The sequence below is a fragment of the Pogoniulus pusillus genome, chromosome 32, assembly GCF_015220805.1.
Source record: "Pogoniulus pusillus isolate bPogPus1 chromosome 32, bPogPus1.pri, whole genome shotgun sequence".
NCBI classification, from domain to species: domain Eukaryota; kingdom Metazoa; phylum Chordata; class Aves; order Piciformes; family Lybiidae; genus Pogoniulus; species Pogoniulus pusillus.
In genome coordinates, this window is record NC_087295.1 from 3,055,210 (window position 1) to 3,081,626 (window position 26,417).

General features: G+C 49.8%; 1 protein-coding gene across 5 annotated transcripts in view; it reads right to left on the reverse strand.

Annotated features, from left to right (window-relative positions):
- The window catches only part of AOAH (acyloxyacyl hydrolase), a 97,811-nt gene that overhangs the window by 35,740 nt on the left and 35,654 nt on the right, over nt 1-26,417 (reverse strand). For all 5 annotated transcript variants that reach the window (XM_064169729.1, XM_064169731.1, XM_064169728.1 and 2 more), the window contains 9 exons: nt 23,891-23,951; nt 22,591-22,690; nt 16,363-16,422; nt 11,928-11,998; nt 8,693-8,753; nt 7,382-7,452; nt 5,945-5,993; nt 5,446-5,494; nt 4,317-4,411 (listed from right to left, as the gene is read on the reverse strand). In XM_064169729.1, coding sequence (XP_064025799.1) covers nt 4,317-4,411; nt 5,446-5,494; nt 5,945-5,993; nt 7,382-7,452; nt 8,693-8,753; nt 11,928-11,998; nt 16,363-16,422; nt 22,591-22,690; nt 23,891-23,951 — 617 coding nt within the window. The remainder of the gene's footprint in view (nt 1-4,316; nt 4,412-5,445; nt 5,495-5,944; nt 5,994-7,381; nt 7,453-8,692; nt 8,754-11,927; nt 11,999-16,362; nt 16,423-22,590; nt 22,691-23,890; nt 23,952-26,417) is intronic.

Genomic DNA, 26,417 nt, shown 5'->3' on the forward strand with positions numbered 1-26,417 from the left:
GGAGCCTGATTAGACCAGGAAATCCAAAATTCAGTACATAACAGCTTCCTAACAATGGCCTTGGAGATGATGGCACAGGCACCTGAATTCCAAAGCTGCTCAGCACAAGCACCCATCTGGTCAACCCTGTGCTAATCATGCAATTAACCAAAGGCCATCCTGAGCCTGCTGCAGGAGGGGGAAACTTCTCATTCACATTCTCTCTCATCCAGTGTTACTTCTGCCCCTTTGCCTATGGTAGACTCTGTGCAGCATAATCAGGGAGAGCAACCACTCTGCAGAGCCTCTTAACTAAATTCTCAGCATCTGTCCTGAAAAAAATTACACCCTCCATCTAATTAGCTGTAAACCAGGAATTTAGAGCTGCTGCTGCTGCTGCAGTGCTGGTTAACAGAAGGATCCACAGCATCATCACCAAGTGTAAATGTTACTTTACACTTGCATGTACAAACACTTGTCTGTGTGAACACATATGAGGATGCACATAAGTAACAAATACACCAAATGTAGAAAGGATATTAAATAGATACATAAAAAATCAGGGGGGGGGAAACATTAAAAGCAATAAAATAATGCACTTAATGAATCTGAATTAAGGCACTTCATGAATCTGAATTAAGAGCCACACAACCTTTTCATTGCACACATGGTAGAAACCCTGGGCAGGGGATGTTGAGGGGAAAATTGTGTTTGGAATTCCACATAGAGGGTTGAGATGCCATTGAGATGGAAATGAAAGCTTTGAACTGGTTCTAACCCTGACTGTAGAGGAAGCCATTTGTCAAACTGATTCTTGGTGATAAATTGGACTGGATGAGCTTGGAGGTGTCTTCCAACATGATTGATCCTATGATTCTATATGATTCTATCTGTCTTGTCAAATAAATGTTGGCATCATCAAAGCATAGTGTCTTGAGGTGGCCAGTATGGGGGAACAGCAGGAATATAAAGCTAATCTTACAATCATAGGATCAAGCAGGTTGAAAGAGACCTCCAAGCTCATCCAGTCCAACCTATTACCCAGCCCTATCCAATCACCAAGACCATGGCAGGTGAAGAACTTCCTTCTCATGTCCAGTCTGAAACCTTCTGCTCCTGCATGCCATTACCAGCACTTGACCTCCCCCTCAGCCAGTGGACCAGCAAGCTCCAAGCCACAGAGCTGCTTTCTAAACCTTCATTACAGTGACAATAAGGAAACAGTTTGATGCCCATAGCCTAAAACTATTCTTGCCTGCATAGCTCTGCTACCAGCTCTACTGCCAGAATCATCATCACCATCAGGATCATTACCATCTTTATTAGACAGGATAATCTCAATTATCATTAGTGTTGATTTATTACCCTCCCCACCAGCTCTGTCATCAGTGCCATTCATCTGATGGGTGCTCATAAACACTTAACAAAGACAAACAACTGCTGAGCTGCATCAGCTACATCAGCTCAGCTCTGGGAGCAAGAGTGAGAATCAGAGAATCATAGAATCAGCCAGGTTGGAAGAGAGCTCCAAGCTCAGCCAGCCCAACCTAGCACCCAGCCCTGGCCAGTCAACCAGACCATGGCACTAAGTGCCCCAGCCAGGCTTGGCTTCAACACCGTGGTAAAGGGTTGGACTTGATGATCTGTGAGGTCTCTTCCAACCCTGATGATACTGTGTGATACTGTGATACCTCCAGGCACGGTGACTCCTCCACCCCCCTGGGCAGCCCATTCCAATGCCAATCACTCTCTCTGCCAACAACTTCCTCCTAACATCCAGCACAGACCTGCCCTGGCACAACTTGACAATGTGTCCCCTTCTTCTGTTGCTGGTTGCCTGAGAAAAGAGCCCAACCCCACCTGACCACAGCCTCCCTTTAGGTAGTTGTAGACAGCAATGAGGTCTGCCCTGAGCCTCCTCTTCTGCAAGCTGCACCCCCCCAGCTCCCTCAGCCTCTCCTCACAGGGCTCTGCTCCAGGCCCCTCCCCACCCTTGCTGCCCTCCTGGGGACACCTTCCAGCACCTCAACATCTCTCTTGAACTGAGTAGCCCAGAACTGGACAAAATGCATGAAACTCTCAGGCCTCCAACTGCCCTGAACTGCTGACATTGGGAGATAAGAATTGTTCTCCAGCACATGTCCAGCTCCTTCCTCTGCAGAGGCCAGTGCAGGAGCAGCAGGTTGTCAGCAGGGAAGCTGAAAGGAAGAGAAGGCTTCTGTAAAGCCTTTGACTCAGTCCTCTGCAGCATCCCTCTCTTGAAAATGTAGTGATATGGATTTGATAGTTGGTGCATAATGAACTGGTTGGATGGTTGCATCCAGAGGGTAGTGGCTCAGTGGTTTGCTGTCCAGATGGATGGCAATAGAAAAGTGGTGCCCCCCTCAGGTGTTTGAAATGAGATCTTTGAGGAAGAAGGAAACAATCTTTATAGCAGGACTTGTTGCAACAGGACAACTTGTTATGGTTTTAAACTAATAAGAGGAAGATTTAGAATTGTTAGAAGGAAAAAAACCCAAAGTTTACAAAGAGGATGGTGAAACACTGGCACAGGTTGCCCAGGGGAGTGGTCTAAGCAAAGGACAGGAGCATACTTGTGCTTTTGTATCCACTCTCCAGCTCCACTTTGCTGGAATGATCTTTTCTCCTCAATTATTTCCTTCCACACCAGTGAACTGCCACAGCTGAGGCTCAGCATAATTCACAGTCAGGCAGATTTTGTTGCTGTTTGAAATTGGGCAGTGCTGGGATGCTGCCCAGAGGCAGACATCAGTGAGGCAGTGATATTTTATGGTCACTCCTGAAACCCTTCCCTGTAGGATGAGTCCATTATGTGCCCTTGGATGACCCTCGAGCACCTGCAGGTGGATTTGTTTCACAAGCTCCAGAGCCAGAGCACTGGAGTTACTAAACCTACTCACATATGGCAGGGGTGAGGGGCACCAACCCAGGATGTGGCATTTCAAAGTGTCCAGACTGCCAGCAGGGTCACACCTGCAGCACTTGCACAGCACAGAGCTGTGCCAACAAGGATGCTAATGGTAGTGTAAAGGGTTAACCCTCCTGGGGGACTGGTCTTGACCCTGACCCCAGGTCCTCCTGACTCCTCCCCAGGGGTAGGGCTGAACCTTACTCCAGGTGTAGTGTTTAGCCCACTTCCACTTCCTGTCTAGCCCCCTATAAAACCAGAGGAACTGCCTGTTTTGTTCTCTCTTGCCCTGCCTCCCTGGCTGGCAGTGCCAGCACCCTGCCCCTGCTGCTCTTGGTTTTCCCACGTGGCCATCAACCCATGAGGCAGACAAAACCTACTGCCATCAGTCTGGTTGTACATATCACACAATGCCTTGGACTGGCAAAGCCCCTCAAGCTCATCCAGTCCAATCATTATTTCACACTGACAAGTCCTTGACTAACCCAAACCCCTCAGCACAGCATCTCATCACTACGAACTGCTATGGTTGGAAAGGACCACCAGGATCAGCCAGTCCAACCTTCATCCCAGCAGCCTTCATCACCAGACCATAGCCTCAAGCACCACAGCCACTCTCCTCTTAAACACCTCCAGGGATGGTGACTCCACCACCTCCCTGGGCAGCCTGTTCCAGGATTGAAACTGGAACTGAGACGGGATTGAAACTGGAACTGAGACGGGATTGAAACTGGAACTGAGACGGGATTGAAACTGGAACTGAGACGGGATTGAAACTGGAACTGAGACGGGATTGAAACTGGAACTGAGACAGGATTGAAACTGGAACTGAGACAGGATTGAAACTGGAACTGAGACAGGATTGAAACTGGAACTGAGACAGGATTGAAGCTGGAACTGAGACAGGATTGAAGCTGGAACTGAGACAGGATTGAAGCTGGAACTGAGACAGGATTGAAGCTAGAACTGAGACAGGATTGAAGCTAGAACTGAGACAGGATTGAAACTAGAACTGAGACAGGATTTGAACTAGAACTGAGACAGGATTTGAACTAGAACTGAGACAGGTAGGAGTGAGCCTCCAGACAGCACTGGTCTGCTTGAGCCACAGGCACGTGCCTGGAAAGGCAGATGTCCTGGTCTGTGTTCCTGGCACAGCACTGGGCTGCCCAAGCCAAACTCTTCCCTGATCCAACTGTGCAGATGTCAGAGTGGTGGCAGCGTGGGGCTGTGCCTTTTGACCTTCAGCAGAACAGCTGCAGGAGAGGACTGACACAGCCAGGCCATAACTGCAAAATCCCAGTGCAGAGAGGCGTTTGGTGCTCGCTTCCCTTTAGCAACAGGAGAGGCAGCAAAGGGCAAGCAGCAGCAGCAGAGTGACTTCAGCAAGCCAAAGGGGATTGCTCACCGCTGACATCTGCGTGACCGTCATCCACTCGGGAGGGATGTGGAAGTGAGCGCCGGCTGAGTCTCCCAGCAGCATGACCCCCTGGGAGCCTGCACCTAATTAACACATTCCATTAGCTGCAAAGAACAGGAGCAGCAAACTGCAACTGGAGAGCGGGGCTCAGAGAGCAGCAGCAATGGCAGCTGCTGGGACCACAGGCGATGGGCTACGACAGCCTGCACACAGCATGCAATGGGGCTGGGGTGAGAGGACCTTTAAGGTCCTTTCCAACCTAAACCACAATGGGATTTTTTTTTGCTCCATCGGGGGGTCAGGAGCAGGGGGACAGGCTCTGCTCACTGCTCCCTGGAATAGGACAAGGAGCAATGGATGGCAGCTGCAGCACAGGAGGTTCCAGCTCAACACAAGGGGGAACTTGGCGAGAATCACAGAATGTAGGGGGTTGGAAGGGACCTCTAGAAATCATCAGGTCCAAACCCTCCCTGCCAAAGCAGAATCAGCTGCTCCAGGCTCCTCACCAGCTTTGTCACCCTTCTCTGGACATGTTCCACTATACAATCACAGAATCAGCCAGGTTGGAAGAGACCTCCACAAGCTCATCCAGTCCAACCTAGCACCCAGCCCTAGCCAATCAACCAGACCATGGCACTAAGTGCCCCAGCCAGTCCCCTCTTGAACACCTCCAGGGATGGGGACTCCACCACCTCCCTGGGCAGCCCATTCCAATGCCAATCACTCTCTCTGACAACAACTTCCTCCTAACATCCAGCCTAGACCTCCCATGGCACAGCTTCAGACTCTGTCCCCTCGTTCTGTTGCTGGGTGCCTGGCAGCAGAGCCCAACCCCACCTGGCTACAGCCTCCCTGCAGGTAGCTATAGCCAGCAATGAGCTCTGCCCTGAGCCTCCTCTGCTGCAGGCTGCACACCCCCAGCTCCCTCAGCCTCTCCTCACAGGGCTGTGCTCCAGGCCCCTCCCCAGCCTTGCTGCCCTTCTCCAAACACCTTCCAGCACCACAACATCTCTCTTGAATTGAGGAGCTCAGAACTGGCCACAGCACTCAAGGTGTGGCCTGAGCAGTGCTGAGCACAGGGGAAGGACTCCAAGGATGTAATGTTTCTTGCATTTACCTTTGCAGAATTTCTCCTCATAGGGAATTCCATCTTTTGGATCCACGCCCTGGTGAAGGAGAGAAGGGGCAGAGGGTTGTAAATATAACCACATGACAAAACAGCAGTGCAAAACAGAGGGGGAGAACTTCTTTCTTCCTGAATGCTTGCCTGCAGGAAGCACTGCATCATGATAATGATGCTTTCCATTACCTTAGTTTAATAAGGAGATGTGCATTCAAATTAATTGCAGCAGCTATAATTTAAATAAACATAAGCATCAATAAACAAACTTCACTCCTGACTGCTTCCTCAGCTTGTCATAAACACAGGTTTATTGCCTGGGACACCAAAGGAAATAAATAAACAAGAGCAGCTCAAATTATTAATAATAATAATAAATACATCATCAAGCAGAATAAAGACAGTAGAAACAATTGCAGGCTGATTTCAAAGGAAGAAACCAAGAGAGAAGCAGCAATCAGTGAGGAAGCCCAGGATAGAACTTGGTTTTACTCACCCATATGCCATTGCAGTTAGAGTCACTGCTCACATCCCAGTTGTCAGGGCTAAAAGAGAGTGACAAAAGGATAAGCAGTGTTACAGAACACTGAGAGGAAGGGAGGGGAAGAAGAGCTTTCAAGGAAATCACATCTTTGGTGCTGGTTTTTTTTTCCCCTAAGAATATAAAGAGCCCATCCAGCACAGCAGAATGGGGCTTTCCCTGCTGCAATCCAGGAGGGGCAATTTTCCCTAGCAAAATGCAGCATTAATTTGCAGTTAATGCTGGTTGAAATTTGCCCTTTTCAGTCTGCATCTTCGCTGAAGTGAGGTGAAGGGAAGTGGCTGATGCAGAAGGCAGACCACTTTGCCCTGGGCTTTTCCTTGCTGCTCAGTGTGCCGCTAAAATTCATCAAGCTCCTCACTCCACACTTGGTGCAGGTTAATGAGGATATGAAACACAGAATCAGTCAGGGTTGGAAGGGACCACGAGGATTAGCCACTTCCAACTCCCCTGCTATGCCCAGGGACATCCTACCCTAGAGCAGGCTGCACGCAGCCTCAGCCAGCCTGGCCTTAAACACCTCCAGCCATGGGGCCTCAACCACCTCCCTGGGCAGCCCATTCCAGCCTCTCACCACTCTCATGCTCAACAACTTCCTCCTCACATCCAGCCTCACTCTCCCCACCTCCAGTTTTGCTCCATTCCCCCCAGTCCTGGCACTCCCTGACAGCCTCAAAAGTCCCTCCCCAGCTTTCTTGTAGTCCCCCTTCAGATCCTGGAAGGCCACAAGAAGGTCACCTGGAAGCCTCCTTTTCTGCAGCCTGCACAGCCCCAACTCTTTCAGGCTGTGCTCACAGCAGAGCTGCTGCAGCCCTCTGAGCATCCTTCTGGCCCTTCTCTGGACACTCTCCAGCATCTCCACAGCCCTTTTGTAATGGGGGCTCCAGAACTGGATGCAGTACTCCAGGTGGGGTCTCAGGAGAGCAGAGCAGAGGGGGAGAATCACTTCCCTGGCCCTGCTGGCCACACTGCTCCTGCTGCAGCCCAGGCTCTGCTTGGCTTTCTGGGCTGCAAGTGCACACTGCTGGCTCCTGTTGAGCTTCTCATCCACCATCATCCCCAAGTCCCTCTCCTCAGGGCTGCTCTCCAGCCACTCGCTGCCCAGCCTGGATTTGTGCTTGGCATTGCCTCGACCCAGCTGCAGGACCTTGCACTTGGTCTTGTTGAACCTCCTGAGCTTGGCTTGTGCCTGTCCAGGTCCCTCTGGATGGCACTCCTGTCTGCTGCACCACACAGCTTGGTGTCAGCAGCAAACTTATCTCCATCACAGTGAAATCTAGCAACAAGCAGTGATGTGCTCTCCTCAGAGCAGGAGCAAGCTGAAACCTGGAGATCTCATCCTTCAGGAAGCCCCAACTGTTAGGAAGCCTCTAAAGCAGTGAGAAACGTTACCGCCTGCCGGGGTACACGGTCGTGTTCTTGTCGTCGCAGTCTCTGCCTCGCCAGTGGTAGCCCCTCAAAGTCTAGAAGGCAAGGAGAAGCACACAGACAGGATGGGCACTGCTGCTCTTCCACTTTTCATTTACAATATCCAAGATGAGAATCTAACTCCAAGTGCAACAGTAAGCCCCAGGAAATGGGTTGTATGCCAGAGTGGGTTTTGCTAAGCTTTAATAAACACCACCCTGCACACTTGGGTGTCCCTGGGTTGGGGCAATCCCAAGCACCAGTATAGGCAGGGCAGGGACTGGCTTGGGAGCAGCCCTGAAGAAAAGGATTCAGGGGTCCTGGTGGAGGAGAAGCTCAACATGAGCCAGCAGTGTGCACTTGCAGTCCAGAGAGCAACCAGAGCCTGGGCTGCATTGAGAGAAGTGTGGCCAGCAGGGCCAGGGAGGTGATTCTCCTCCTCTGCACTGCTCTGCTGAGACCCCACCTGGAGTACTGTGTCCAGTTCTGGAGCCCTTGTTACAAGAAAGATCTGGATGTGCTGGACTTTGTCCAGAGAAGGGCCATGAGGATGATCAGAGGGCTGCAGCAGCTCTGCTATGAGGAGAGACTGAAAAAGTTGGGGCTGTTCAGTCTGGAGGGCAGAAAGCTCCCAGGTGACCCTCTTGTGGCCTTCCAGGATCTGAATGGGGCTACCAGAAAGCTGGGGAGGCACATTTTAGGCTGTCAGGTAGTGATAGGACTGGGGGGAATGGAACAAAGTTAGAAACAGATTGGATGTTAGGGAGAAGTTTTCAGCATGAGGGTGGTGAGACACCCAGGGAGCTGGTGGAAGCCTTATCCCTGGAGGTGTTTAAGGCCAGGCTGGATGAGGCTCTGGCCAGCCTGACCTAGTGTGAGGTGTCCCTGCCCATGGGGTTGGAACTGGCTCATCCTTGCGGTCCCTTCCAACCCTGACTGATTCTATGACTCTAGGTGGTTCTGCCTGATCTAGTGCGAGGTGTCTCTGCCCATGGCAGAGGGGTTGGAACTGAATGAGCCTTGAGGCCCCTTCCAGCCCTGACAACTCAATGATTCTATGAACTCAGCAGCAGAGTCGTTTGCCTCAGCGGGGAGCACAGCTTTGTGTGAGCATCTCCCCAGGTGACAGACACAAATGATTGCTTCTTCATCCAGAAAAAAAACCCACCCCAAACAATCATCCATTCAGTTCAGTGCTATTTTCACATGACTGAATATTGCAGGCAGGGAGAGCAATCCCACAGACATCCTCCTTATCAAGGGATTGCTGCAGCAAAGCAAAAGGCTTTTGCTTACCGGGAAAGTACTGAATTTGTCTCCATCAAAATCTTCAAATGGCAATTTGTTTCTGATAACACTGTGGAAAAACAGAAAGCCCAAACCCCAGAAAATTCAGTGTTGATGTATGGAAGGCAACCTATTCAGACAGGAAAAAAGCCACAGGGAAGTGTATAGATAACAACATATCATTTATGGCTCCATATTCAGGGTTAGCTCCATGCTTGTACTTGAGCAAAGTGATTCTGCCTGAAGAGGCAAGCTCTGATTTCTTTCAGGCTCTTCTGGTTGAGCCCTGGAGGTGAGATGATAAACTTGATTATGGTTGGAAAGTCAGACCTTCAGTTTCTAAACCAAACTAGGACATCAAATCTGTGGCAAAGGTAGCACTCAGTTTTTTGGGGGGAAATAAATACTCTGCTCAGCCTGGCAGATCTTGCCCATCTGCCAGGTAGGAGGCACTAAAGGGTCCTTCTGCCTGGAGAACAGCTTCAGAGCGTGTCTTCATGCTGATGGAGACTGACCCTCTGTTAAATATCCTTCCTTTCTATTCCTTCAAATCTTTACACCATCTCTGCCCCCTTGCTGTCAGGGAGTTGCTGTCTACAACTATCTGAAGGGAGGCTGTAGCCAGGTGGGGTTGGGCTCTTCTGCCAGGCAAGCAGCAACAGAACAAGGGAACACAGTCTCAAGCTGTGCCAGGGCAGGTCTAGACTGGATGTTAGGAGGAAGTTGTTGTCAGAGAGAGTGATTGGCACTGGAATGGGCTGTCCAGGGAGGTGGTGGAGTGGCTGTGCCTGGAGGTGTTGAAGCCAAGGCTGGCTGGGGCACTTAGTGCCATAGTCTGGTTGATTGGTCAGGGCTGGGTGCTAGGTTGGGCTGGGTGAGCTTGGAGCTCTCTTCCAACCTGGCTGATTCTATGATTCTCTTGTGTTCAGTTTAGTAGACCTGCAGTTTGCTCTCCAGGCTGCAGCTACAACACAAAGTGCTTATTTAATAGGGCAAAGCTGATTTAATATGAAGGAGCAGAACTCACAGATGATCTCATATCTTAACCAAGGATCAGAGCCTCATCTTTCAGGTTCTATAATCCAGTCCCACAAACTTCTGGCCATGCTCAATCATGTTTGAGAGAAGTATTTTACCTTGATTTAAGCAATGGAGACCCTCATTACATTGACCTCAAAAATGGCATCTTCTTTCTTTCCATTGTGACTTTTGTTTCCAGCAACCCTGTAAGCTTTAGGCTACCTCAAGCAGGTGTTGAAAAGATGGGGTCAGCTCTGTGGCCCTTCCTTTTTAGCTTGGGCACTTGTTAGCTTTAACAAGAAAGCTGGGGAGGGACATTTTAGGCTGTCAGGGAGTGATAGGACTGGGGGGAATGGAACAAAGCTGGAAATGAATAGATTCAGACTGGATGTTAGGAAGAAGTTCTTCACCATGAGGCTGGTGAGAGGGTGGAATGGGTTGCCCAGAGCAGCAGGAGGTGGTGGAAGCCTTATCCCTGGAGATGTTTAAGGCCAGGCTGGATGAGGCTCTGGCCAACCTGATCTAGTGTGAGGTGTCCCTGCCCATGGCAAGGGGTTTTGGAACTGGATGGGCCTTGTGATGCCTTCCAAACCCTGACTGATTCTATGATTGTCTGCTGCTGCATGGCCTCTGGCCATAGGGCACTGAGCAGCACTCTGTGGGTGATACACTAGTCAGCCTTTCCTTGCAAAGTTTTCTTTCCCAGTTTTTCCAGCCTCTTGAGCTCATGAGACATGTTGAATCTGTCTCAGAGAGCAAACAGGTACCATGGGGCTGGATCCCTCAGGCTGCATGAGCAACAGGATAAATACAGAAGAGACAGGTGACATGCATGGCTGGTGGGGCTTGCAATCCTCATTCTCTCTGTAATCACCAAGTTCCACAAGCTGCTTTGGGCTACTACTTCTCCTCAGTGACGTTTAGTTGAAGGCACTGGCACTGATCCAGAGCAGCTAAAGAAGTTCAGCTGCCAAATATGGGGTTTTTTTTGTAGCTACAAAAAGAAGATAGAAGGAGCCAAAGAAAGGGGGAGAGTACATGAGAGAGATCAGTTGAATACAGTCCAGGGGATGATACACAATTTGATTCCTGCTTCCCTGTCTGAGCTCACAGGGCTCACACTCAGGTCATTTGTTCTGACTCACATTACAAAGGCACTTAGGAGATGTTTCCTGTTAATGAGTTTGTTCCCAATCAACTCCTGATATTTGCAACTACAACGAAATGAGCAGAAAGAGATGAGCAAGGCAGCCTTTGCAGTCAAGGCGATGCAAACATGCTGCTGATCACACTTAGTGATTCTTAGATTGGCTCAGCTCCTCCTCCAACCCATTGGAGCACATTGACAAACAAGCTTTAACCATAGAATCATAGAATCAACCAGGTTGGAAGAGAGCTCCAAGCTCAGCCAGTCCAACCTAGCACCCAGCCCTGGCCAAGCAACCAGACCATGGCACTAAGTGCCCCAGCCAGACTTTGCTTCAACACCTCCAGCTATGGTGACTCCACCACCTCCCTGGGCAGCCCATTCCAATGCCAATCACTCTCTCTGACAACAACTTCCTAACAACATCCAGCCTAGGCCTCCCCTGGCACAGCTTGAGACTGTGTCCCCTTGTTCTGTTGCTGGGTGCCTGGCAGCAGAGCCCAACCCCACCTGGCTACAGCCTCCCTTCAGGGAGCTGTAGACAGCAATGAGCTCTGCCCTGAGCCTCCTCTGCTGCATGCTCTCTTTAGGAGCAACAGCTTAGCTGGTGGCCTCAGCCTTTCTCAGAGCTGACTCACGTCAGCACTGCCCTAAGTTATTTTTGCTGTCCCCCAGCCACCATTTCTACCTTAAACACCTTGAGATTCCCCTGCTCTTTTCAACTGCTTGGTAGTCTTCTTGTCCTGAGCCACAGGCACCACAACTGAGTGAACAAATGCAATGGAGAAGCCTCTTAGGCTTAGGAAGCCTCAGGAGAAATTTGGCTTCCTCTTGGAGGCATCACAGATTTGACCTCCAGGACCTGCTAAAAAGTCTGCAAACACTTCAAACACTGCAGAAGCAAAGGGAAGCCTCTGAGGCATTGTATTTACCTCAACCTCTCCCTGTGGACAGTGGTTTTATGAAGGGAACCAAGAGAAATAAGTGGAGGAAGCTTTGCTAACTGAAGATGGTTGTTGACAGAAACAAATGTACCCTATCCTGTTTCTGGTTAAAGGCTGAAAAATGGATACCTACTATTTAATCTTCTCACACAGGTCAGCCAGGAGAGGAAAGGCACACACACTTGAGAGTGCTGTGAAGCTTTTCTGCAAGGGAAGAAAACAAAAGAAGATGAATGCATTAGTTCATAGCAGTGATGTGGCTTGGGATATTCAGTGTTAGTAATGCCCAAAGCTAAATGATCTATTTTCTGCCTAGAAACACTGTGCCAGTGTCTCACCACCCTCACTGCAAAGGACTTCTTCCTAACAGCCAGGTTCAATCTCCCCTCTGCCAGTTCAAGCCTTTGTCCTGTCATTACAAGACTTTGTACATAGTCTCTCCCCAGCCCTCCTGTAGCCCCCTTCAGATACTGCAAGGCCACTCCAAGGTCTCCTCAAAGCCTTCTCTTCTCCAGGCTGCACAGCCCCAACTCTCTCAGCCTGTCCTCACAGCAGAGCTGCTGCAGCCCTCCCAGCATCTTGGTGGCCTCCTCTGGACTGGCTCCAACACTTCCATGTCCTGCTTGTGTTGGGGGCTCCAGAACTGCCCCCAGGACTGCAGGTGGGGTCTGAGGAGAGCAGAGCCAACAGGCAGAATCCCCTCCCTTGCCCTGCTGCCCACACTGCTCTTGCTGCAGCCCAGCACAGGGTTGCTGTCTGGGCTGCACTCACCCTGCAGGCTCCTGTTGAGCTTTTCATCAACCCAGACACCCAGGTCCTGGTGGAGTCACCATCCCTGGAGATATTTAAACGTTGTGGTGCTGGTTGAGTTGTCAGTCTTGATGACCTTAAAGGGCTCCTCCATCCAAAATGATTCTATGGTTCTACGCCAGAGCAGCTTTGAGGATCTGAGAGAGGCAAACTGGAAGTGGACCAACTGCATCCAAAGACTGATGCCAACCATGCCACTCACAGAATTAACCAGGTTGGAAAAGACCTTTGAGATCATCTAGTCCAACCTATCACCTACCACCTTCTAATCAACACAGAGTCACAGAATTAACCAGGTTAGAAAAGACCTTTGAGATCATTTAGTCCAACCTATCACCTATCCCTTTCTAATTAACACAGAATCACAGAATTAACCAGGTTAGAAAAGACCTTTGAGACCATTGAGCCCAACCTATCACCTACCCCTTTCTAATTAACACAGAATCACAGAATTAACCAGGTTGGATAAGACCTTTGAGATCATCTGGTCCAACCTATCACCTACCCCTTTCTAATTAACACAGAATTAACCAGGTTGGAGAAGACCTTTGAGATCATCTAGTCCATCCTATCACCTACCACTTTCTAATTAACACAGAATCAACCAGGTTGGAAAAGATCTTTGAGATCATCTCCACCCAGAAGAGCCTGAAAGGATGTGGTGTTCATGGCTCACAACATCCAGACAAGACCAGCAACAAGAGGGATGCAGCCTGATGTGCCAGGGGTAGAAGAACATAAGGGAGTGAGGCAGTGGCTGCAGGCTGATCCTTTTTCATCCTCCACACTTCATCCCAGGCTCTGGCTAACAGAAAGGACCACCTCAGAGCATCTCTCTGCAGGTATTAATGTGGAGACTTGCCCAGGGGATTAAAACTTCGATGTAATTGGAGTGGAAATCTCAGGCCCTCAGCAGCACAGCACTGAACAGGAAGGGAAAATGAATGAGAGCCTGCTGGTTGCTGTTCTGCAGGAGCCCAGACCCATCTCTCCAGCTCACTGTTTATTTCCCTGGCTTGGTAATTTGGCACTTGCCCAAAGGCTAATTAGGCACCTCAATTTTCACTTGGGTGAGTAGCATTGCAGCAAGGATTCAGGAAGAAGCAATATCAGTAATTTCACTAACAGCAACAGCATTTGCTCTGCATTAAGTGCCTGGAGGCAACTGGGAGCAAGCTCTGGCTGAGCTGACTCATGTAAGCGAACCCAGCAGAATAAAGGAAGCCCTGTGGAGATCTCTTAGGAATGGGAAAAACTGGAGAGGGTGGAAAGATCCCAAATCCCAGATTTAGGCAAAAGTAGCTTCTCTAAAGAAAAAGAAAGATGCAGAATTTGCAGTCAGGTTCAGGGATGCCAGGATCACAGGAGGTTAGGGGTTGGAAGGGACCTCTGGAGAGCTTCCAGTCCAACCTCAGAGAATCTAGCTCAGGTCACAGAGGAACACATCCAGACAGGGCTGGAAAGGCTCCAGAGAAGCAAACTCCACACCCTCTCTAGGCAGCCTGTGCAGGGCTCTGGGACCCTTACACTAAAGAAGTTCTTGCTCATGCTGAGGTGGAACTGCCTGTGCTGCAGTTTTATACTCATTGCCCCTTGTCCTAATACAGGGTGAAACTGAGAAGAGTTTGTCCTCCAGCCCTCAAATATTTATGAATATTGATTAGATCTCTTCTAAGTCTTCTCTTTGAGGCACTTAGTGCCATGGTCTAGTTGAGTGGCTAAGGCTGAGTGCTAGGTTAGACTGGATGAGCTTGGAGGTCTGTTCAACCTGATTGATTCTATCATGCATCAGACCAAAGAGCTCCAGGTCCCTCAGCCTCTCCCCATAGGGCATGACCAAGAAGAAGCATGAAACAAGGAGGAAGAAAAATAAGCACTTCAAGGAGTTGGAAGGAAGGTTCTCTGAATCAAAAAGCACAGGATGAGACTGTGGGGGAAATTCCTGCCCAGAGAGGATGTGGAGTCTCCTTCTCTGGAGACTTTCAAAGCCAACCCAGACATGTTCCTGTGTGGCCTGCCCTGGGTGACCCTGCTATGGCAGGAGGGGTTGGACTTGATGATCTCTGAAGATCACTTCCAACCCCTAACATTCAGTGATTCTAGCCAAAATCTCTATCTGCTTGTCTCTTGGTTTAAGGCTGGCTGCCCCATCAAATGTGAGCTGGGCTGTTCTCAGAGTGGAGCTCACAGATTGCAATCTCATTTGATGCATGAAATTCAGACACAGATTTATGTCTTGGATGGATGTAGATACTTAACCTACTCTGGAAGCACTCTGCATTTCTCATCAGGTTTTTTAACAGCTCTTCCCATAATTTGGGCCATGGAGATGCTCAGAGGGCTGCAGCACCTCTGTTATGAGGGCAGGCTGAGAGAATAGGGGCCCTGCAGCCTGGAGAAGAGAAGGCTATGAGGAGACCTTGGAGTAGCCTTCCAGTATCTGAAGGGGACTACAGGAGAGCTGGGGAGGGAATATTGACAAGGTCTGGTAATGACAGGACAAGGAGGAATGGGTTTGGACCCATTGAAATTGGATGTTAGGAAGAAGTTCTTTGCAGTGAGGGTAGTGAGACACTGGCACAGGTTGCCCAGGGAGGTTGTGGATGGCAGAAACATAGAATGTGACCAAAGAGGTAGTCAGGACCAGGCTGGATGAGGTCTTCAGCGAACTGTTCCAGTGGCAGGGGGTTGGAACTGGCTGAGCTTTGAGTTCCCTTCTAACCTGAATCATTCTATGATTCTGTGTATTTCACACTTCCTCGCCATGATCTCTTTCTCTCCTTCCTCCCAGCTCACATCATTGAGCAGATCCTCTGCTGCACAGGAGTGAGGCAGCATTCAGTGCAGTGATCATAGAATTAAGCAGGTTGGAAAAGAGCTCCAAGCTCAGCCAGCCCAACCTAGCACCCAGCCCTGGCCAAGCAACCAGACCATGGCACTAAGTGCCCCAGCCAGGCTTGGCTTCAACACCTCCAGGCACAGCCACTCCACCACCTCCCTGGGCAGCCCATTCCAGTGCCAATCACTCTCTCTGACAACAACTTCCTCCTAACATCCAGCCTAGACCTGCCCTGGCACAGCTTCAGACTCTGTCCCCTGTTCTGTTGCTGGTTGTTTGAGAGAAGATCCCAACCCCACCTGGCTACAGCCTCCCTTCAGGTAGTTGCAGACAGCAATGAGCTCTGCCCTGAGCCTCCTCTGCTGCAGGCTGCACACCCCCAGCTCCCTCAGCCTCTCCTCACAGGGCTCTGCTCCAGGCCCCTCCCCAGCTTTGGCGCCCTCCTGTGGACACCTTCCAGCACCTCAGCATCTCTCTGCAATTCAGGAGCCCAGAACTGGACACAGCACTCAAGCTGTGGCCTGAGCAGTGCTGAGCACAGGGGCACAAGAACCTCCCTTGTCCTGCTGCCCACACTGCTCCTGAGCCAGCCCAGGATGCCATTGGCTCTGCTGCCCACCTGGGCACTGCTGCCTCACCTGCAGCTCCTCTCTCCCAGCACCCCCAGGTCCCTCTCTGCCTGGCTGCTCTCAGCCACTCTGTCCCCAGCCTGTAGTACTGCCTGGGGTTGCTGTGGCCAAAGTGTAGAACCCTGCCCTTGGCCTTGTTCAGTCTCATCCCACTGGCCTCTGCCCACCCATCCAGCCTGGCCAGGTCCCTCTGCAGGGCTCTCCTATCCTCAGACAAAAGAAACAAGGACTTTAATCCTGACAAAAAGCCAAGCACAGAGTAAACCATTCTGCTGTCACTGATTTCTTACCAGATTCTTGGACTTCTTCATAATCCATTTTGCTTTCCTTATTGCAGCAGTCAGCCCCACCTAGGAGACAAAGGAGAACACATAAGAAAACCCCAGGCAGCCCAGCTTCACAGTGGTTTATTTTCTCCCCCTTTCCTACCTTTTCTGTCTTACCACATCACTAAAAGCACAGCTATGATGTATGAGGCCACAGGCTCAACATTAGTTACTCTTTATTGGGTTAACAATCAATTATCCAATTGCTCCCTGTGAAACTGCAGTTGCAGGAATTCATTTCTTTTAAATGTTTTAATGTTGGCTTGGTGGTTTGTGTTTTTTTTTTTGCTTTAGGGCATCATTTATTTCCCAAAGGAAAAAAAAGAATCCAGACTAGTTGAAGAGATGAGATTCATGCCCTAACTGCACTGCATGAGCTGCAGAGGCCAGACTGGGGGGGTGCAGCCTGCAGCAGAGGAAGCTCAGGGCAGAGCTCATTGCTGTCTACAACTCTCTGAAGGGAGGCTGTAGCCAGGTGGGGTTGGGCTCTGCTGCCAGGCAAGCAGCAACAGAACAAGGGGACAGAGTCTCAAGCTGTGCCAGGGCAGGTCTAGGCTGGATGTTAGGAGGAAGTTGTTGGCAGAGAGAGTGATTGGCATCGGAATGGGCTGCCCAGGGAGGTGGTGGAGTCTCTGTACCTGGAGGTGTTGAAGCCAAGCCTGGCTGGGGCACTTAGTGCCATGGTCTGGTTGGTTGGCTAGGGCTGGGTGCTAGGTTGGACTGGCTGAGCTTGGAGCTCTCTTCCAACCTGCTTGATTCTATGATTCCATGACCTAAATGTGGACGTTCAGCTCAGCCCTTACTGAAAAGAGTCTGGCAAGGTCAAAACCTACTGACCAGCAGCAAGCCAAGACAAAGTTGACTCATTCTCCTCTTAGAGCTGTTTAATTCTTTTTCTGTAGTTGCATCCTGGCTGTTTGAGGCTTAGCCTGAGCAGTGGCAGAGCAGACAACATGCTCAGCTGCTCCTGCAAGCACAAGCAAGCAGATCCCAACATCATTTTCTCTGTCTTGCTCCACCTCAGCTAGATACCTGTAGGAGTAGGGTTTGGAACTTGTCCATGAGTCCAAAATCAAGCTAGCTGTGACTTCCCCAGGTGCTATGCAAGGTGAGGTAGAGGTTTTGTTGGTTTGGGCTTATTTTTGTTTTTGGAGATGCCTGAGCTATAGCTGTCAGAGGCCTCTCACCTTGTGATGGACATTTTCCACAGCAAGCAGTGTCTCTGTGCACCCTTTGTGGGAAGAAGCTCATCTAAGAAGGATGCTCAGTGTATTTGTGACTGGATGACCTTGGAGGTCTCTTCCAACCTGGCTGATGCTGTGACTCTGTGATCTGGCTGGAGCTAGAGAAGCTCAGCGTGGGGAAAAGAAGTATGCTTCTACAAGTGGCAGTATTAAGGCACTTAGAGGAGAGGAAAACACTGCTTGAGTGATGGCACCTTGCTGAACAGCAGGCATGCCAGTTTGGAATATCAAAGCAGCATAGATTTGCATTTAAACAACCACTGCCAACATATTCTTACTGAGGAAAGAAAAAACAACAACAAACCCCTTAGCATGTAATTTTAATTGAATTAGGTAATGATCAAAGCAGACTAATTAACTATGAGATGCAAGGGTCAAAAAAATTACAGCAGGCAATATAAAGGGACAGAGGAAAATGAGCATAAGCAGCAAGGAACATGAGTTTTGAGTTACTGGGGTTTAATATATGGGTCACATTTATTAGTGTGCTTAATGCTTGCTTAATTCATTGTGTCTATAGTCAAAGGAAAACCTGGAGATGTCACAAAGAGCCAAGACATTCTTGCCTGGTTTCTCCCCCTGGGGCAACTGCTGTCCCCCAAATCAACCATGCACCTTGCCTTAGCCTTAGTTATGCTGTGCCTTACCAGCTGCTGTAATTCCTGCAGTAAAATATCTTGAGAGACAGGTGAAGAAAATGGATTAAAATTGAGCATGAGAGATGGAAATCTTCCAGGGAGATAGGATTTATCACTCCCTTTCTGCTGAACAGGGGAGGAGAGACCTTTCTTGCTCCCAGAAGCATGAAAAAATAGACCCTGCAGGCAGCTACAACAGTACTGCAAGAAAGCAGGGTTTGGATTTCTCCAAAGAGAAAGAGACTTCACAGCCTGTCTGGGCAGGCTGCTCCAGTGCTCTGTCACCCTCAGAACGAGGAAGTTTCTCCTTATGTTCAGGTGGAAATTCCTGTGTTCTAGTTTGTGCCTCTTGATCTCTGTCCTGCCACTGGGCACCACTGAAAAGTGATCGACCCCATCCTTGCCCTTTAGGTACTTCTAAGCAGTACAGAGAGTCCTTCTCAGTGTTCTCTTTTCCAAGATAAACAGCCCCAGCTGCCTTACAAGGCTTCTCCTTGTAAGAGAGATGTTCCAGCCCCTTCAGCATCTTTACAGCCCTCTGATGGACACTCTCCAGTAGTTCCCTGTCTTTAACTGTGGAAGCCCAGAACTGGACACTGTACTCCAGATGTGGCCTCAGAGGACAAGGCAGAGAGGAAGGAGAACCTCCCTCAACCTGCTGGTCACATTCTTAGAACCAAAGAATCAAGCAGGTTGGAAGAGAGCTCCAAGCTCAGCCAGTCCAACCTAGCACCCAGCCCTGGCCAAGCAACCAGACCATGGCACTAAGTGCCTCAGACAGGCTTGGCTTCAACACCTCCAGGCACAGCAACTCCACCACCTCCCTGGGCAGCCCATTCCAATGCCAATCACTCTCTGCCAACAACTTCCTCCTAACATCCAGCCTAGACTGGAGACTGTCCCCTTGTTCTATTGCTGAGTGCCTGGGAGAAAAGCCCAACCCCACCTGGCTACAGCCTCCCTTCAGGTAGTTGTAGCCAGCAATGAGGTCTGCCCTGAGACTCCTCTTCTCCTGGCTGCTTCCTAATCCTCTCATGAAGCTCATCTCTGACTGCATCTTGGGCTCAGTTCTGACTGCAGCAGAACCAACTCGTATTCCAGTAGGTTCCACCTATCTGCAAACCAAGTGCCAACAGTGGCAACTAGGAGCATACATTAGAGTCACATATGCTCACACAGCCATGCTGGTGATTCAGGAACTGAGTGTCCCTTCTGCTCTCCCTTACCACTCTCAGAGCTCTGCTGCTGCAAAGGGACAGCTCACTTTGCCCGAGCACCCCCAGGAAGCTCCTGCAGCAGAGCTGCCCTCACCCAGGTTGGATGCTCTCCTCCTCCAGCTCCAAGCTGAGAGCATTGCAAGCTGTGCCAACAGAGCAATGAGCTTTTTATTCTTAATTAGAGCAGGATCTGCTAGAATAATTACAGAATGCTAATTGAAAGAAGAAATTAATTTGGGCTAATTTGTCAGAGACCAGGGAAGAAAGTGATCTAACACACACTGGTTACACAGTTGGCCATGCCTCCATTCTGCAAGTAGTTTGCAAGGCCTCCAAAGCAGAGACTCTTCCTCCCTCCACACAGAATCACAGAAACATTCCAGTTGGCAAAGCCCCTCAGGATCACCAGGTCCAACCCAGATGTTTCCTAATATCATAGAATCGACCAGGTTGGAAGAGAGCTCCAAGCTCAGCCAGTCCAACCTAGCACCCAGCCCTGGCCAATCAACCAGACCATGGCACTAAGTGCCTCGTTCAGTCTAAACCTCCCCAGTGGCAGCTTGAGGCCATTCCCTCTTGTTCTATCACTAATTACCTGTGAGAAGAGACCAGCAACAACCTCTTCACAACCTCCTTTCAGGCAGAAAGGATACTTCACAGATCACAGAAGCATGCAGCTTGGAAATGACCCTCAGGATCACCAAATCCAACCTAGAATCCTCCTCTACAAGATTCACCTTAAACCATAGCCCCAAGCAGCACATCCAAACCACCTTTAAACACATTCAGGTTGGCAAAGCCCCTCAGGATCACCAAGTCCAACCTAGAATCCTCATCTACAAGATTCACCTTAAACCATAGCCCCAAGCACCACATCCAAACCAGCCTTAAACACACCCAGGGTGGGTGACTCCACCACCTCCGTGGGCAGCTCATTCCACTCCCTGACCACTCTCTCTGTGAAACACTTCTTCCTAATGTCCAATCTAAGCCTACCCAGTCTCAGCTTCACTTGGAAAGAGATCCTGCTGGTCCATGACTTTCACTTCTTTTTATGATGAATATTTCACTTAATAGCTCCTCCCCAAATTCCTGGGGACCAGCATCACAGAAACAGAGCAAAGCAGCTGACTGCATCTGCCACCTTAAAGGCAATCAGAACCTGAGCATGATACTGCCTTAAGAGGGTAAGTTTGGATTCCTTTCACTCCCTCCCCCAGTGCAAAGATGCTGCTAATCCTGGGAAAATGGGCATCCAGAAGCCCAAATGAATAAAAGTACCTGAAAATCAATCCAGTTGAACAAAACAGTCATTAGTATTAAAGTCTTGTTCAAACACTTGGCAGGGGACTGAGCCAACATTTGCAGGCTCATATAACTGAAGTGATCAATCAAATTACCAACCCAAGAAGCCAATGTAAGGTAAAGTGCATTTTATGTGTCTGTGTCTCTGGCTCTGTGTCATTTCTTTTCCATCCATAATCCATCTTTACTGGGTCTGACTTGTCACAGAGTTACTGTGAGCAATTTATCAACCACTTGAGCATGAACTCTAAGGCACTGCTCTTCTCCTCCCATCCTCTGCAGCCTCCTCATGCTGTCTCAGGACAGCAGGCAAGCCAAAAAAAAGAGGGCACAGGCAGGGTAGAAAAATGGTTTTGTGGGTAGGGTTCTCTATTCCTGATGATAAACTAATATACCTGGCCAGAAAGGGATGTAACAGACAGAAAGGGATGGAACTACCCCTTGGAATGGAAAGGTTTTGTTGAGTCACTCACACAGGACTCCTGAAGGAACCCATTTGATGAAGTTTGGGTGAGATCTTAAGTCAAGTCAGTGTGGGCTCTCTCTGCTGCTTGCACACATCTTAGAATCATAGAATCAGTCAGGGTTGAGAGGGACCACAAGGAACAGCCAGTTTCAACCCCCCTGCCATGCCCAGGAACACCCTACCCTAGAGCAGGCTGCCCACAGCCTCAGCCAGCCTGGCCTCAAACACCTCCAGCCATGGGGCCTCAACCACCTCCCTGGGCAACCCATTCCAGCCTCTCACCACTCTCATGCTCAACAACTTCCTCCTCACATCCAGGCTGACTCTCCCCACCTGCAGCGTTGCTCCATTCCCCCCAGTCCTGTCACTCCCTCACAGACTCAAAAGTCCCTCCCCAGCTTTTTTGTAGTCCCCTTCAGATCCTGGAAGGCCACAAGAAGGTCACCTGGGAGCCTCCTCTGCTCCAGCCTGCACAGCCCCCCCCCCAAAAAATAGCTCTGCCAGGAGTGGAATCTTCTTTCACTCCTGCTTGGTTGCACACTCAGATATCTCTATACTGACATATCAAGGAGCACAGCAGTCAAATGGGACACACACCTGCTACAAAAGGAATTCTTGGAAGGAAAGTAAGTGTTACTCCAGGTCTTGGAGAACTACTGGCAGAACTAAATCCATCTATGAGATGAGCCACAGCTCAGTGAAGCTCAGAAAAAGACTCTGATGGCTTTCACTGAGGGATGAGGCTCTCTTTAATACACCTTAGCAAATAAAATGTGTCTTTAGCCATTCAGGTACAGGAAAAGAGATTCCCAAGAATGAGAGCCTAAGTGAATCACTTTTTGATACTGCCCAACACTCATCATCACTCACAGTGGGACTGGGGCTGGCTGATGACTGGACAGAAACAAGGAACAGAGTGGCCCTGGTGAGGTCTCACCTGGAGCACTGTGTGCAGCTCTGGACCCTTCACTGCAGGAAGGGTATTGAGGTGCTGGAGCAGGTCCAGAGGAGAGTGACACGACTGGGAAGGGGACCCTAGAGGATCCTGCCTGGCAGGGAGGGTGGATTTTATCTCTGGAGGTCCCTTCCTACCTCTAAAGTTCTGTGACTCTGTGGTTCTGCCCCACACAGCCAAAATGTGTTATGTTAACCTCTGTTCCAGCAGAGGTCCTCTGAAAGTGTGCTCCAAATGCTGAAGCTCATTTCCCAGGCAGTGCATGTGCACTGGAAGCCTCTGGACTGCTCAGCTCCAGCTTAGAACACTTTCCCCAACCCTTAGCTCTGACCACCACCACCACCACAAAAATGGCAAGCTAACTCACCTTTGGAGGAGGGTAGAGATGACAAAGAGGCTGTCCTGGATCCTGTTTGCACAGCTTCAGGGAATGGCAGACCACATCAGCATTCATTTTCCTGTCTATGCTGGAAGAGATGGTGTGAGAACAACAGCCTGTTGTGCTCTTCTGGCTGCTGGAGAGGAGAAGCTCTTCTCCTGGGAAGCTAAATCTCCAACAATTAAGTTCAGCTGGCTCACTGCTCAGGACTGTGCTGGGTCCTAAAGATCTTCTACCCCAGCAACCTGTTCAGCATTTTAAAATGGGTCTGAGGAACAGCTCTGAGCTTCATGAGCAGCAGCTGAACACATTATCACAGTATCACAGTATCACCAAGGTTGGAAGAGACCTCACAGATCATCAAGTCCAACCCTTTACCACAGTGCCCAAGGCTAGACCATGGCACCAAGTGCCACATCCAACCTTGCCTTGAACTGCCCCAGGGACGACGACTCCACCACCTGCTGTTCTGCTTTTTAATCAGTTGATCTAGGAGGTCTCTTCCAACCTGATTGATAATATGATTCTATGACTTAAAGGTTAAAGTGAAGGCAGATGCAATTTGGCACATAGGGAGTGATCAGCCCTTAACACAAGGAAACAAGTGGGAATCCTTCCAAGATCCCTTAACTTTTAACCACCAAGAAAGAGTGCTAAGATTGCTTCAGTCTTTTTTTGGGGGGGAGACACATCCCTGGGCTGATGAGGAATGAATTTAACTGTTTGATTATAGCACTACTTAGTCCTGTAAGCACTCAATAGTCCCTTGGCTAGTTTCAAAACCAAAAACCACCCTGAGGAGGAAGAAGGTCCAGCCAAAGCTCTGTTAGTTAAACAAAAACCTTTTAGAGAGGCACAAAATTACCTACATTTGGGGTTTTTTTTAATCACATTACTTAGCAGGCTGCCTCAAGAGCATGTCTTGAGGGCTGGGCTGAGAGCACACAGGGGCTGACAATTAGAAGCTTGATTAAAGGTAGAAGGGAAAGCCAGAACCAAGCAGGTGCAGTGTGGCTGCAGAAGCTGCCTTGCACACACACAGGTTATTCAGATTCCTCCCTCAGCCAAACCAGCTGAATTTCATGAGGCTAATTCCATCAGGTGGGCCTGATCTGAGATTCAAATGAGCTATGGTTGCCAGTGTTGAGTCACTGAGGAGCACCTGTGCCAAAACCCAGCCCAGGATCATGCTCCAACATCTCTCCTTTAATAACAAGGACAATGTGGCTTTGAGGACGAAACCCAAGGGCTCATCAAGAACACACTGAGAGGACACAGCAGTACTCACAGTTCAGCTATGTATGGCCCATACAGTTCAGCAAGGACATAACAGAAGCCTTGGAGCTTTTCTAGAAAAGAGAGAGTTTTAAAAGTCACTCAGCAGGATGAAACTGCCTTTCTACCCCTCCAAATCCAGCAGGAGTCGGTTCATTAAGCTGAATGCTGATATACCTTAGGGGAAGGCATGTGGATCTCTGACCTCACTAGAGCAGCAGGGAATAGGAAAACCTCAATTTCCAACCCTGCCTAGAGCCCTTCTCTGGCTTTAGGCAAGCCACATGCTAAAGACTCCAAAGGCAAAGTAGCATTTGTGATGTCCTGGCAGCAGGAAAACAACTCAAAAGAAGCCATAGCTGCTGCAGCGTCTTCTAAGCAGTTTAAACAAACAACTCTGTAGGGTTTGCAAGGAGGAGGAAAACAGATAAATAAAGTGCAGAAAGTGGTGTGGGAGCTGGATGCTGCTGCTGTGAGAGCTGCCTCAGAGCTCCTGGGGGGTGCAGGAGCAAAGAGAAGATGTTTGGTGTGCAGCAGTAATCACATTCGAATCTTTGACACTGAAGATTTGGCTTCCTCGCAGAGCCTGCAGCCTGGGGGCTTTTGGGGATGCTGGCTCAGGTGGCTTTCTTCAGCCTGGGTGAAACATGTCCTCCACCAGGCAGAAGCAAGGCAGTTTTACACTGAGGGTGGTGAGACACTGGCACAGGTTTGCCCAGAGAGGTGGTGGTGCTTTGTAGAGTCATGGAATCAGTCGGGGCTGGAAGGCATCTCAAGGATCAGCCAGTTCCAACTCCTCCACCATAGGCAGGGACACCTCCCACTAGAACAGGTCACTCAAGGCCTCATCCAACCTGACCTTGAACACATCCAGGGAGGTTGTGGATGACAGAAGTACAGAATGGGATCTTTGATCACATTCTGTGCTTCTATCATCCACAACCTCCCTGGCCAACCTGTGCCAGTGTCTCACCACCCTCACTGCAAACAACTTCTTCCTAACAGCCAGGTTCAACCTCCCCTCTCAATCAGCTCAAACCCATTCCTCCTCATCCTGTCAACAGTCCCTCTCCAGCATTTCTGTAGTCCCCTTCAGATACTGCAAGGCCACTCCAAGGTCTCCTCAAAGCCTTCTCTTCTCCAGGCTGCAAAGCCCCAACTCTCTCAGCCTGTCCTCACAGCAGAGCTGATAGCCCTCCCAGCATCTTGGTGGCCTCCTCTGGACTGGCTCCAACACTTCCATGTCCTGCTTGTGCTGGGGGCTCCAGAAGTGCACCCAGGACTGCAGGTGGGCTCTGAGGAGAGCAGAGCCAAGGGACAGAATCCCCTCCCTTGCCCTGCTGCCCACACTGCTCTTGCTGCAGCCCAGCACAGGGTTGCTGTCTGGGCTGCACTCACACTTTTAGCTCCTGTTGAGCTTTTCATCACCCCAGACCTCCAGGTCCTTTTCCTCAGGGCTGCTCTCAGCCATTCAGCACCCAGCAAATGGCTGGAAATGTTTCATCCTCAGAAAGATTGCAGGGCAGGTTTGTTGGGGCTCTGAGCAACCTGACCTGGTTGAAGATGACTTTGCTCACTACAGAGGGTTTGGACTAAGTGACCTTTAAAAGCCCTTCTAACTCAAACCATTCTGTGATGCTATGACAAGGCAGCTCAGCAGAGAGCTCCTCAAGGCAGCGCTGCCAACACAAGTGGTGCCTGCACCCAAGCAAAGACACTTGTGGGAGAGAGAATGGGGCTGAAACCAGGCAGGGAATGATGATAGAACAGTTCTGGGAGCTCCCCCGAAGGAGAATTGCTGAGAGCTGGTTAGCCATGCACACAGCCTGCAAGGCAGTGCTGGTGGCATGAAAATTCATGAAGAGGCAGGTTCATACAAGTGCAGCTCCTGAAATCACTGGGAGATGTCATTCTCTCTGGCACCTCCATTACCCAGAGAGCTAACTAGCTGTAGCTGGAGGAGAAAACAGAATAGCCTCATCTTTTCCAAAGAAAAGCCTTAGAAGTCCCCCAAACAGCCACCTACTGTGGCCTGGGTGTTTGGTTTTAACCAGTGTCAGGTGGGGGTCTGCTGCACACAAGGCAGGGAGGGTAAGAAACCTCACAGCACTCCATGGGTGTGCTCTCGCCCACTGCAGACACCTCAGCTGGCAACCTGTGGCCAAGAAAGGAGGGCTGGGAACAGGAACAGATAGCAGAGAATGAAAAGATAATATCCCCAGCATCCTCCTACTCGTACAGTGTTGCAGGCAGCTCTGTGACTATGACAGGTGATTTTTAGCTTCTTACCCCATGCCAGGTGCTTTATTTCAGCCCAGTTACTAGCTTAATTTCTTTGCCTCCTTTGCCATATAACTCCTCTCTCTTGGCTCCTTAGAAGCAATCTGCAAGGTGAAAATTGGTCTCCTGGCTAGAGTTAGGTTTTATTCTCGCTCACCTAAAAGGAAAGGCACTGCAGACATCAATAACCTTGTGCTTGGTATCACTGCTGATTAAAACAGCCTCTGATGAGGCTTGCCCACAGGGCTGCTGGCTGCCTA